At 36.3% G+C, this 13,009-nt stretch overlaps 1 protein-coding gene across 1 annotated transcript in view; it reads left to right on the top strand.

The window, feature by feature from the left end:
• Window positions 1–11,358, top strand: part of RAB8B (RAB8B, member RAS oncogene family) — a 46,915-nt gene extending 35,557 nt beyond the window's left edge. Inside the window, exons 4-8 of the mRNA XM_032765455.2 lie at window positions 866–943; window positions 2,014–2,103; window positions 3,158–3,223; window positions 5,751–5,801; window positions 7,264–11,358. Coding sequence (XP_032621346.1) covers window positions 866–943; window positions 2,014–2,103; window positions 3,158–3,223; window positions 5,751–5,801; window positions 7,264–7,356 — 378 coding nt within the window. The 3' untranslated portion in view covers window positions 7,357–11,358. The remainder of the gene's footprint in view (window positions 1–865; window positions 944–2,013; window positions 2,104–3,157; window positions 3,224–5,750; window positions 5,802–7,263) is intronic.
• The last annotated feature ends 1,651 nt before the right edge of the window (window positions 11,359–13,009 follow it).

Here is a 13,009-nt window from a genome sequence, read left to right as displayed (position 1 = left end):
TGCATTTGACTGAGTTGGTTTTCCTGCTGTGTCCTCCAATTCAACAGCTCTAGAATGCAGCAGCTAGATTCAGACATGATCAAGTATATACTGTGTCTCTAGTGCAACTGCTCCTGATTCTAGTTAGTCAACTATTTGACTTCTGAATAGTTCTTTACATTTTGACACGCCATATGTGACAGAGCTATTCACAACATTCCATCACTGAGACATCCTAGGTTAGGCATTAGTGCAGTTGTTGTCTGGTTTTACTTACTTTACTGCCACCTTATTATAGGGCGATGTACGTGCATACACACAGCTATGGAAGGGCAGACTTGCTTTGACAACATTCAGCGTCAGCCTTGCTGTAAAACTCTACTCATTTGTTAAGCAGAGCTACTTGCCCCAGGCAAGCAGAATCTTACAAAAGCTATTCCCAGGCCCTTTGAGAGGTGAGCTGATACATAATAAACACTGAAATACATGTTGTAAACATGGCTTACTTAAGACAAATAGGATATCAGGTCATGATTACTTTATGGTGATCACAACCTTTCGTTCTAGTAAGACTGACTGCTGGCTGCCTTTTAGTTATAGAATTTACAAATTCTTGCTGATCATAGTTTAGCTAGTTGTAACTTAATATTAAGAGCAAAATAATTATGTTTAAAAACAATTGGTGACAATTAATGGATATTTATTGGGTCAAGACTATTCAAAATTCAATCTGAGATCATTTAAAGTCTTCAGAAAGGGTTGTTAATTATGAAGGTACATGTGGCTTACTGACATTTTAGGAGTTTTAACCACAAACAAGCAATGTGTACATCAAATCTAAACTAATATTAAGATTAGCTTTTTTTGTTTTTGTTTTTACCCACAGGGAATTATGCTGGCATATGATATCACAAATGAGAAGTCTTTTGACAACATTAAAAACTGGATAAGGAACATAGAAGAGGTAGGTAATTGGGAAAATAAGCTGCATCTATTGATATTCTTTAACTTTTCCAAAGCAATGATCAACATCCGAGCAATTTTATTTTCTTTCAATGGAGGGGTGTATATGCGTAGCCAAGTTAGAATGGATGTAAACCAGAGCAGTTGTCCTTGAGCACAGGGTGGCTTTCTGGTTTACCATGGGCTGGAAAGAGGAAAGTTAAAGACTTTCATTAAAAAATGATCATGCAAAGCAAGGATTTCAAAACCACTTGCTTCCAGTGGGTGCCTTTAGCTTAACCTTTGCTTTGAAGAGATGAGAAGGAGAACTATTTTCAGTATCTCTTGGTGAAGTTGAGAAATGCCTAACACTACTTTGGTAGTATTAAGTGTAGATTTACCTGCTTGTGTGCATTCAATACCTGGTTGTCCAAATTTTGCCTTTGGTCTTACGTTAAGCTTCAGTTGTATGTTTGTTTTCCCTCACCTTATAAGTTTATTTGAATAGCAAATACATTGACCATACTTAAATCTGAAGGCAGTGCTAGACAAATTGGGAATAGGAAGCCTTGAGCATTAGATCCAAGCAAAATAAGGCTTAATCTGGTGGTGACATAAATTTATTCTACTTGCTCTCAAAGAAAGAAAGAAACGTACCACCATTCTCTGGTTAATTTGACTGTTGGACCTTGCAAAGAAGGGACTATCCCAAGGAGACTTCTGATACCATCACATCAGACTGGTCACTGGTGACAAGGATTAGAAAAGCCTTTCGCTCTAGTCAGGAATGGAAGCACACTGATCTAATCAGGCAATTTGTGACTATTTTGCAAACCAGTAAACATCAGTCTTATTTTAATACTTCATTTTGAAGTCAAGCAAAGCATCTACGTGCTGGTGCCCTAGACATTCAAAATTAAGAAAAATACTCTATTAAGCCTTTCAAAAAGTTTATTCTTCTCTTTTCCCACTGATGCCCTTATTAGGGTTTTATTAGAGCTCTTATTGTCTAATGTGAGGCTCTGTTTCTGATAGGTGAAGATTTATCTTTAACTCTATGCTGCTTTTACAAGAGCTTATTTTTCCCTTCAGCATGCCTCTTCAGATGTGGAAAGAATGATTTTGGGTAATAAATGTGATATGAATGAAAAGAGACAAGTCTCAAAAGAAAAAGGAGAGAAGGTACATTTTTTTTTTTTTTTTTTTTTTTTTTTTTTTTTTTTGGAAGTAAAGGCCTAATATTTTCTCTGATCTACTGTTCCTAATGATGCTTGTTGTTCTACTTTTAGCAACACCAAACAAAATGAGTCTTGAATGCCTTTATTCTTTAGAATCTTCTACTCATCCTAGGATGTCAACCATTTTTTAAGATGGTAGTTAATATATGGACTCCAATTGAGCTTCAGTACTTGTCTCAAGTGAGATGGTTTAAATGTTGGCCTTCCCTATGATAACACAATTCTTCCCTTTGAGGGAACCTGAAAGGGATAATAATCAAGATGTCATTTAATTGCATTGTGGCTGATCATTCTCTGAATCAGACTCTTTTTTGCAATGGCGAATTATGAATATGTTAAATTTAGCCATATTAAGGGTAAAGTCAGTTTTGACATTCTGGGACACTTTCTAAGGATCCTGAAGTAAGGCTGCACACATGAAATTATAGTTTACACAATCCAAGTATTGTGATACTGGCTAGGGGTCACTGGTAGGATTATCTACACCTGCATATGAATGTCTTAATAGTAGTCTAAGACTTTTTTTTTTTTCTTAATTAAACTTTTGGTATCCATAGGAAAAGTCCTATTTAACTTGAGTGATTTCCATACAATAATTCAAAAAAGCTACAGAATAGACAAGGTTTACATCAGGTTCTGCCTCTGGGAGTATTCTGTGGTGGGGATACAATTCAGTGCAGCTACATCTGTTTACACCAGCAGAGGGTCTGGTCCATCATGTTCAGAAAACCCTTAAGCTATTCTCTCAATTTCTGTAGAAGCTATTCAAACGTCTATAGCAACTGTTGATGTAGTCCTTCATTAAATGCTATACAGCTCTTCAGTAAAAAGGTAATGTTAACATTTTTCCAGGACAAAAAGTAAATTTGGGATTATGATATAAACTTGGTTACACCCTTAATGGAGCCACTGCTCCATTATTAGCTGACCTAAAAATGTCTTGTCACTTTGCAAATTTAATTTATAAATACCAAAACTTTTTAAAACCTGTCTTCCAGTTAGCAATAGATTATGGAATCAAGTTTCTGGAGACAAGTGCAAAATCCAGCATAAATGTGGAAGAGGTAAGATTGGAATTAGATTTTTTTTTTTTTTTTTTTTTTTGGTCAACTTAAATACTATTATGTAATGTTGCTTGCAATGTGACTTCTAACTACTAGCTTTTCTGACCTGCTGCATAATGTGGTATTGACTACTTCGCTCCTGTGTCTTCATGTGCTGTCAATTTTGCATTATTTGAGTATGTCCTTGTAGCATCCAAATCACCAGATGTCTTCTGGTAATATTTCTACATTTGTAGATGGGTGTAATAGTGAGGTTTTTTTTATTGATGTTGCAGATAGTGTAGTCATACACGCACTAGTTATTAAAAGGTGTTGAGATACTTAAATTGTGCATGTTTTTGGAACAGACTTTTATGTTTATACAGGGTATAAACTATACTAAGATACAGTAGGGTCCTGGACTCTAGGTGCTACCACAGTACACTAGTATTTTCTCTTTCCTAGAAAGAGATTTCATATTACTATTGGATATATGCTGTACATATGCATCTTCTCCCTGTCGTTTGCCAAGAGGACCAAATATATCTTGGCTAGCAGATGGTCTGCTGACTAAGTTGAAAGAGTAGCTCAAAGTAGGTCAGGCTGTCATATAGCTTCACTTGCTATACGTTTTTCCTGCTTTTAAATTATGATTGCCGTCCTGCAGGACAACTATATATTTTGCTGCAAATAGAGTTATGGGCTGAACTCACTGAGTGGACCACACCAGCACTGATATCCTCTTCCCGTAAAGGTCTGAGGAAAGGAAATTAAGCTTGAGTCAGTCAATGCTGAATTGCTGGAGAATCCCACACAGCAGTGTTTATATAGACCCACACAAAATAAGTTTTTCTTAAAATGACCTAAAAGAGGAAAATAGTAAAGACTCCAAGAGCAGTTATTTTGGTGTTTTCTTTAGGCAGGATTAAGCTATCAGTTCATTCCAGATGTCTAGTCATTAACAGATCTGTACGTTTAAGCCACTAGTCATGACATATAGCAATCTTTTTAGAGTGTTTTTAAAAACTAATATTGGTTGAAGGTGAAAAAAAATAGCATAAGAGGCAGGACAGCTGGTAAATACTCTCTTCTGGAGGTCACTGTGTTCTAAAAGCTTTCCAAAGTATATGAAAAGGGAGGGGACACTTTTTTTTTTTTTTTTAAGGTCTCAATAAGCATTAAGTTCACAATTGTGGAAATTAACCTGTGCATTTTTTTAAAATAGTTCAACTGATATACGATACCACTAAAGTAATTTTGTAAATTGAGAAATCTGTGTGGCACAGTGTATATAGTCTATAGCTAGAATGGATTTCTGTTTTCATTGTCCTGCATTGGGGATAGTGTTTAACCTATTTAAGGTTATCACTATATCGGTGCTTTTTTGTTTGTAATGGTCTGCGGAATTGTGAGACTAAAAGTAACATTAATAGTGGATAATGAGTGGATTTTAGAGAAAAGCATATCCCTTATTCCAGTTGTTCGCTGGTGGTACACTGTGGTGTTTGGTTTTCTTTGGTTTTATTGCTGCTTAATTGTCAGGAGCATCCTGTAATTTCATCATTATTCCTGTCCTGCATAATTAAATGCAGGGAATACATTAGCACCAAGAGCCAGAGCTCCAAGCTAGCTGCCTGAGTAACTTCTAGAATTTTCATGTTTTCCTCTCATCTTTATTACATAGCTGGCCTAGACATGTCAGACTCAAATGTAATGTGTAAATCTTGAATCTTATTTCCAACCACTTAACTTCTAGAGGTTAATACTTAATTCTGTTAATAAGTGAATCATGTATGGAACTCAGTTTGTGGTGGCATCATTCTTTTCTCCTTTTATAAATGCATGCTTCCCCTCCTCAGCTCCCTGACACATAATCACTCCCATTCCTTCCCTTGAGAACCGTGTCTCCATTTCTAAGCCCTTTTCTGAAATTCCACTTTCCTTTTGGTCCCTGAGAATTCAAATTCTCTCAATCAAGGATTTCTGTTGCCTTAAAAAATAGACTCTGGCCATTACTCAACTTTGTATCCATGTGTGATTAGCCCAACTGTCAAACACAGCATGGCACATACAAGCCAAAGTGTTTTTTGGTTGTGGGAGCAGGTGGTGGGTTGTCTGGGAACCCATGCACAAAGCATTGGTAGGGACAAAAGGAAATGAGCTTTGAATTTTCTGTTACCAGCTAACTTTTTGAGCTTTTTCCACCTTGAATGGTGCTTTTGAAAGGCTAGATTCTAACCACAGCACACAACTTGATATGATGTGGCACATGCTGCATCTTTGAATTTGGACTCTGGCCCTGAGTCTTTGCAAAGCAGTCTAATATACAGCAATGGTCAGAGCTGCTCAACAGCAGGAGTTGAGGTGAAGGATGCTGACCTAAACACCAGATTATAAAACGACTATTGACGAATGAGAAAGTATCCATTGCACACTTACTACCTTTGATATAATTTTTAATATTGCATATTTTGTAGACCATTGTTACTAAACGTGTTAAACCATTCAATCTATTTTGTCTCTAATGTTCCCTTCTCCTTGGTTTCAGGCATTCTTCACACTTGCGCGGGATATAATGACAAAACTCAACAGAAAAATGGTTTGTACCTTTTACTTTGCAGCACGTTAACTTTTATGCATGGTGCACGCTGTTACAAGGACAGTGTTAAAACACTTCAGTTTTATACTTCTAGGAAGCCCACTGTTTCTACGGTAATCTAACCAGCAGCTTTGTGACTGGCAAAAGAAGCAGTCTCTGCATAGACTTGTGATTACAAGTGAAGGCAGGCAATGCTGCTCTTACTGTTCAGCACTTGTGATTTAAATTCTCTTCAAAACTGTGCAGAGAACATCTAAGTTGCACAAAAACTTTCTTTAAATGAGAAATGCCAGAGTTAAGGTTCCACTCTGCCCCCTTGTGTGAATTCATTATGGCAGTCTTTATTGCATGATCACACATTTCTCAGATACAACTCATTTGCTCTTTCTGTTGCTAAGACTAGGGTACTATGCAAAATATATTACACTGTACAAGTTTCTACTATGGCGCTTTTCTTACAAATAGCATTTTTTTTTCCTTCAGGAAGCGTTCATTTTCCTTCTCATACACAAAGACCCTCTTTTGCTCACTTTCAAAAAATAAAAAACACCTTCAGGCAGATATCATGCCTGAAAAGCTTTGTTAAAAGAAATTTTTTGCAAAGCTACATGCATTTGACAATGAGATATTTAACATGGAAAATGTTTAACCTTAAAGTTTCAGCTATAGTTTGCTTTAATGACTCTTGAACATGAGAGGCTTAGGAATTGACCACAAATTTACATGATCAGTAAGAAGTGGTCCTCTCTATATGGGAGGGGCAGGCTACATAGAACAATGATTAGTCATCATTACCGATTTCTAAAAAAAGCTTGTCCAAATATCCTATGGGTAAACTACTTAAGTGACAAAATACTGAAAATTGAAATCAGTGGACAAGAATTTAACTATGCAAATCCTATTAATGTTATGCAAACCATTTTTGCAAACTTTTTGTTCCTCAGATATCTTTCCTTATTAAACAAAACTTCAGAAGAAAAAAAATGTTGCAGTGTGATAAAATGGATCCCATAGCAGTCTACATCTTGTGTACAGATTACATATGGGATCTCTTTACCCACCATTAAACAACCATCTCCTGCTAAGAGGTGCATGGTACTTGTTGAATTTATATTTATAAATCTTAGAACATGAAGACTTTAAAAGTTCTAAACTGTGCTGCAGGCTTCACGTAAATCATAAAGTTGGTCCTTGCCCCTCTAAACTGTATTACGAACTGAGTTGGCTATTCTTTCAGGCTGGGATTTCCATATGGATGCATTAATAATGTGGTAATTTTGAGTTTCCAAACTATCCAGCTCCCAAGAGATTGTCAATTACCCAATAAAACTGCCCCTCTGCTTACAAAACAACAGTTGAAGCCAATATTTCACTTATGCTTTGGAGGCTGGGGAGTGAAAGAGAAGGGGGAATGTTAAGGCTGCTTTTCTCCATTCATAACATAGTTGTTTTGTTTTTTCAGAATGACAACAGTTCACCAGGGGCTGGTGGGCCGGTGAAAATAACTGAAAATCGATCGAAGAAGAGCAGCTTCTTTCGATGCACGCTACTTTGATGAACTCCTAATGATAGACTGCAGCACACTTAGAAGAACCTTTTCTGCTTCTTTGAAAGCACAGGGTCAGAAAGCCTCAAATTATACCACCAAGCTGCTGCTGAGAGCTTCAATGAACATTGACTGCGTTAAACAAAATACTAAGTGGATTTTGCTCACTAAGCCCATTGACCTGTCAGGCTCCTTTTTCTCAAATGTGGAAGCAATGAAGTGGAGACACACAAACGCAGGACTTAAGTTTCTTCATTACTTTCTGTTTTAATGCCTGTTGCAAAAGCTGCTACATTTCTTTTAACTTTGCACATCCATATTAGCCTTTTATTGCCTGTTACCGCACAATCTAACACTTGTGTTTGCACAGTTTATTGTCCCGTAAGTAAGTTCTTTAACAGATTTGTGCATTCTTTTACAAATTTATTTAAAAAAGCCAGAAGGAATAGATTAAATCACATCTCCAGTAGTCTTTGCTCTATACATGTGATCATGTCTGCCATATGGATATGTTTAACATAATGGAGCTTATTAAAACAAATTGGCATTTAAGAACTTGTATAGGTTTTTATTCAGTTTTTCTCACAAATGTACAAATCCATTCATACAGAAACTACTGCGTCTTCTGTTCCGAGTGTAGGATGTTTCTTTTTTCTATTGGTTTTTACCAAACTTAAGAGAATCTTTAGAGCAGAGTTGTCTTCTAAATAGACCTAGTTTTTGTTTCATTTGTTGAATGCATTCTTAAAGCATGTGAATGAACCCCAGTGTTCATTCATTTTTCACCTAGTTTTCTTCTGTTAGCCCAACTCATCTGCTCCTTTGTTTTTGTTCTTCTTTCTGATGACACTTTAGTTGAGATTTTCAACATAGCACAGGTGGGCATCCTAGCTTTCACTTAAGTGACTTGTGGTAGCTAAACTGAATGATTCTGTTCTCCAGTGTATAAAGAGTAATTAGTGATGCTGAGGATGTTTGCTTCACCCCTCTAAACCTTGACCCTAGCTTCCTGTGTAGTCACTATAGTTATTAAGCCCCATCAGTAAAGAAAATGGCACCCCAAGGCTTATAATGCTATATTATGCAGCTGATACTGACTGTGTAATGCTTTTTGTCTGCACAGGCCATTATAGAAGTTAATCATCAGAAACTGGTGCAGTGATTTAGACTGCTAGAAGCCAAGTTGAAAATTAATTGCCTTTCTCACTCCTCTGAACACCTGCAACCTAGTTTATATATTTTATCACTTGCTTATGTGTTTTTCAAAGATCTCTCTCCATGAACGATTAAAACTGGTGCTTTAGTTTGTTGTGCCAAACTTGGACCATTGTCAGCTTTAACTACAAATTTAACAGAGTCCACCACTTTGATTATAAGGTGCAGATGGATTGTCTTGTTGACAAACTGCTAACTTTTCTCACACATCTGCTTGTTTCACTACAGTCACTTAACTTTGTGGTAACAACCAGTCCACTGGTTAATATGTTAATGTTTCACTCTGCTTCAGTTTGGGATGTCTCATATTGAATTTGTCATCTTGGGGTCTATCTCAAATATTTTGAAACTAATTCAGTGGCTTTCTACACATTCTTCCCACACCTCTACTTAATAACAATTAAAGTGATCCTTGTAATTAGATTGTGAGTCACAGTCTCCTATTCTTACTGAACTAGAAGGCACAGCAAAATATTTGAGGTAGCAAGAATGTTCAAAATGAAAAACAACCCTAGCTGCTCTGGCCTATACTTTGCATTTTTCTGGGACAGGCTAATGCAGTTAAGTTTTCTGTATGATAACAAAGTGCTTTCTATACAGCAACCATTATGACTTCAGTTATGAATGTTTAATTTTCAGTAATTTACCTCTGACTTGGTGTCGTAACACATAGATTTTTATCTTGAGGTTGTCTGCAAATCAGTACTGACATGTTCTGTGGTTGGTAACTTTTACAGAATGCTTTGCTTATGTTGTATTTCCTCTGTCTTCTTTCTTTTTGGTTCTGTGTACAAACAAGATTAGTCTCCATGAACTTCCTTTTGAAAGAGCCTGTAAGTGAGCGTCTATAAAGTGCTTCTTGACGCAGCAGCAAATTGGGGTATCTGCTCTGTTGTATTAAAAAGAGAGAAAAAAATCCTTGCTATTTTCTTACATTTAGCTATGCTAAACTGTACATAAATTTGAGGTAAGACCATAGGAAATTCACTTTATGCATGATAAAATGATGCAGTAAATATTTCACTTCGCTTAATGTTCATATAATGCTCATCTTTCTCTATTTGTAGAAGGACTTAGTGACAGATAATTTTTTTCTGTCCCCTGCTGAAACTGAAGAATTCCAGTTTCATGTGAAAACATTATGGTGTTATGGATAAGGTAAAACAGATTTTTTTTGCAGCAGTATTAAGTGGTTGAGGGGCCGCACTTTATCAGTATATTAACTTCTGATAATGGTCAACATAGACTTCTTTACTCATACAGTCTGTCAGACATCGAAAAATGTGCTGTATTTTAGCATGTAAATCAGCTGATTATGTTTCACTGGGAACTTTTTTTCTAGCTATATTTTGCTTTAGGCAAGCAGACAAATAACTGTTATATCTGAACATCGGTTGCTGGGTGCTGCAGGTTTTCCGAATACCAGAATGATTGGTTTGTGCAGCCTTTTTTGTTATAACTTTACTCGATACCTATAATCTTAACTTTGAAAGACTCTTTAACTATACCTCAGCTAACTAATATTCTAATATACATTAAAACAAAGGTAATCCAACTATTATTCATTATACAAAGCAGAAAATGTGCAGCCTGCCTTGCTCTAAAGACTTCCATTAGCCTTTAAGGAAAGGCAGGCATTTCTTTGGCTTTTGTTAGGAATAGAAGCTTACTTGCTGTCGAGTTTGGGGGTCCCCCCCCCCCCCACAACTCTCGTCTTCCCTTCCAGTTTGTGCAGTGTGTTCTGTTTTTTTCTAAATGGTGAGAAAATAGAACCTGAAAATATACGGTCTCAGTGCTTCTTTTGCTATAGCTTTCAATCCTGTGATCAGCAAGCCATGCACATAAAATGCTTCGTTCTTGTTGAGTAGACATAGAATACTTGATTTAGGTTTAATTATTAAATCTCTTGAAGTTTAAATAATGTTAAAACTTCGAAACCACTTATTAAATGTAATGCAATTTACCTTTATTGAATGTGGGGGTTTCTACAGTACTAGTCAAGGTTTTTTAAAAGTGCAGTTTTATAAATGGGGTATTTCCTGTCACAAGTGCATTTCCTCTTTTAGTCTTTTGTTTGTCAAATAAAATCACATTATTTTCACAAGCTAAAAGTGGAGGGGGTGTATTTTTTGGGAGGAAAAGCTTTTTTTTGAGAAGAACTCTTGGTGGGTAACAACTTGGAAGATACACCAATAGTATATAACATGCATAAATGTATTGCTAATTTGTGGAAAAGCATCAGTCATCTGATTATGTAATCAAGTGAAATTTCCCATGTTAAAGTTTTTTTAAGAACAAGCTGTCTACAGATACTGGCTCCTTCCCTCTACTGCCCCTGAGCTGCTTATGCCACATTACTCTTATTAATATACCTTGTATTTCAAAATGCCATGTAAAGGCAGGACTTCCCACTTTCTCTTTTTCCAGTGAATTTAAACTTGTTAGTGCATTCCTATGGCCTTATAAACATATATTTTGCAAATGACACTTATGTGGGATTAAAATTATTTTAATGCAATATACAGTTACTAAATTCAGACTAAAAAGTATGGCCCTAAAGAAAATGCTTAATTTTCAAATAGAATTGTTCTACCATGTGTGTGTTTAAGCACATTTGATCTCTGCTCCAAAGGCGTAATGTGAAAATCCTGCAGATAAAGTGGACTTGTCATGTTAACTTGTAAACTTAATCATTAATTGTATACTGATACTGTGTTAAAAAAGAATGGTTTTATTATTCCTTGTGAACTTTTTTTACAACAATGTGCATCTCAAATAAAATTACATAATGAAAAATATTCAGCTTCTTCCATGAAGTAACTCCTTGTAATCGATCTTATGCAAATTGCATTTCCACTCTATTCTAACACATGATTATATTGGGGAGGGTCCAATTCAACTTATGCCTGAGGTTTTGTTTAACTTCAATAAACTTCCTGAATAGCTTGCTTGCTTGCTTGCTTGGCTCTGAAATTGACTCTTTTGGGAGTAGCTTCTTCAAGAACTTCTATCCCTATTCTAATTCCTTCTGCATCAGAACAAGGGGAAGTTCTAAGGTAATTACTAGGAGGGAACACTTGAGTATCTTAAAGATATGTGTTAGGGAGTAGGAATATTCTCCCAAAGTATGTGTTGAAAGCAAGACTAGACAAACACTAGTAGATGTAAAGAAAGGTGCGATCCTGCATTACCAGAGAGATGAGTGAGGTGGAGGAAGAAGTGGAAAGTATTGGGCCATCTAGTCAGTCTCTAACATCTGTGATTAAATAAGCTTATGTGAGGAGGAGAAAAATCTTTCATTCTCCAATAGACTTTTACCTTCTGAGGCACATACAATTGACTGCCCCCAGCAAATACTAGGACTGCCCAGGCTAATTCAAATGCTGAATGAGTATTGAGGTGTCTGACAAAAGTAATTGTTAACAATTACATTACTAGCAGTACCGAACTTGGCAGTTAATACAGTTAACTTTGTCACCCATATCTAAGCAATGCACTTGTATTTTTAAACAGGGACTGTTCAGGAAAGGATTGAATTTATTGCATCAAAAATGGAAAAATGAACAAACAAACAAAAGACATCTTGTCTTAATGCTTTTCTATAATATCAGTATCCTTTATTTTAAAAAAAATCTTCCCCAGAAGTCATCACTGTTACTTCTTGTCTCCAAACTTAAAACCTCTACTGAATTCAGATTCTGCCAATGGCACCATAACATACCCACTTATCTAACTTTTCTGCCTCCCAGCAGGGTGGATTTGATTTACCATATGTACTTGTTCATTAGCCCATTTGTTTATGTCGCCCCCCGCCCCCACTAAGATGGTTAGGTAAAAATAGGAAAAACTGTACGACCCTTTCATAAGCTGACCCTATATTTCAGGCGTTGGCAAACGTTGGCTCCTGGCCCATTAAGGTAAGCCTCTAGCGGGCCTGGACGTTTTGTTTACCTGGAATGTTCACAGGCACTGAGCCCTCAGCTCCCAGTGGCCGTGGTTTGCTGTTCCCAGCCAATGGGAGCTGAAGGGCTCCTTGCCTGCAGACACTCCAGGTAAACAAAACAGTGTATTAGATATTCAATTCAATGATTCCATGGAGTTTAAAATCAAATTTTGGTGTAGACCGGTTTTATAAGCCAACCCCCGCTCTTTGTATCACTTTTTTACCAAAAATATTTGGCTTATGAATGAGTATATATGGTAAATCAAATTGATTTTAAATCATTATTTCAATCACTAGTCAGGAAGACTTGATTTAATCATGGATTTCTGCATAAAAGTACATTCTTAATTCATATTTTTCACAACTCACAAATGTAGGTTTCATTTTTAGAGCGTACACACAGTTTTTTAAAGTGATTTTTATTTTTCAAACTTTTCAGATTAGTTTTACAGCTATATCAGAAAATGAATGAATGGTTATTTCATTTGCCAAAGGTAATTGAAG

This window comes from Chelonoidis abingdonii, chromosome 9 (genome assembly GCF_003597395.2).
Source record: "Chelonoidis abingdonii isolate Lonesome George chromosome 9, CheloAbing_2.0, whole genome shotgun sequence".
NCBI lineage: Eukaryota > Metazoa > Chordata > Testudines > Testudinidae > Chelonoidis > Chelonoidis abingdonii.
Note: the sequence above shows the minus strand (reverse complement) of the source record. Positions and strands in the feature narration are given on the sequence as shown.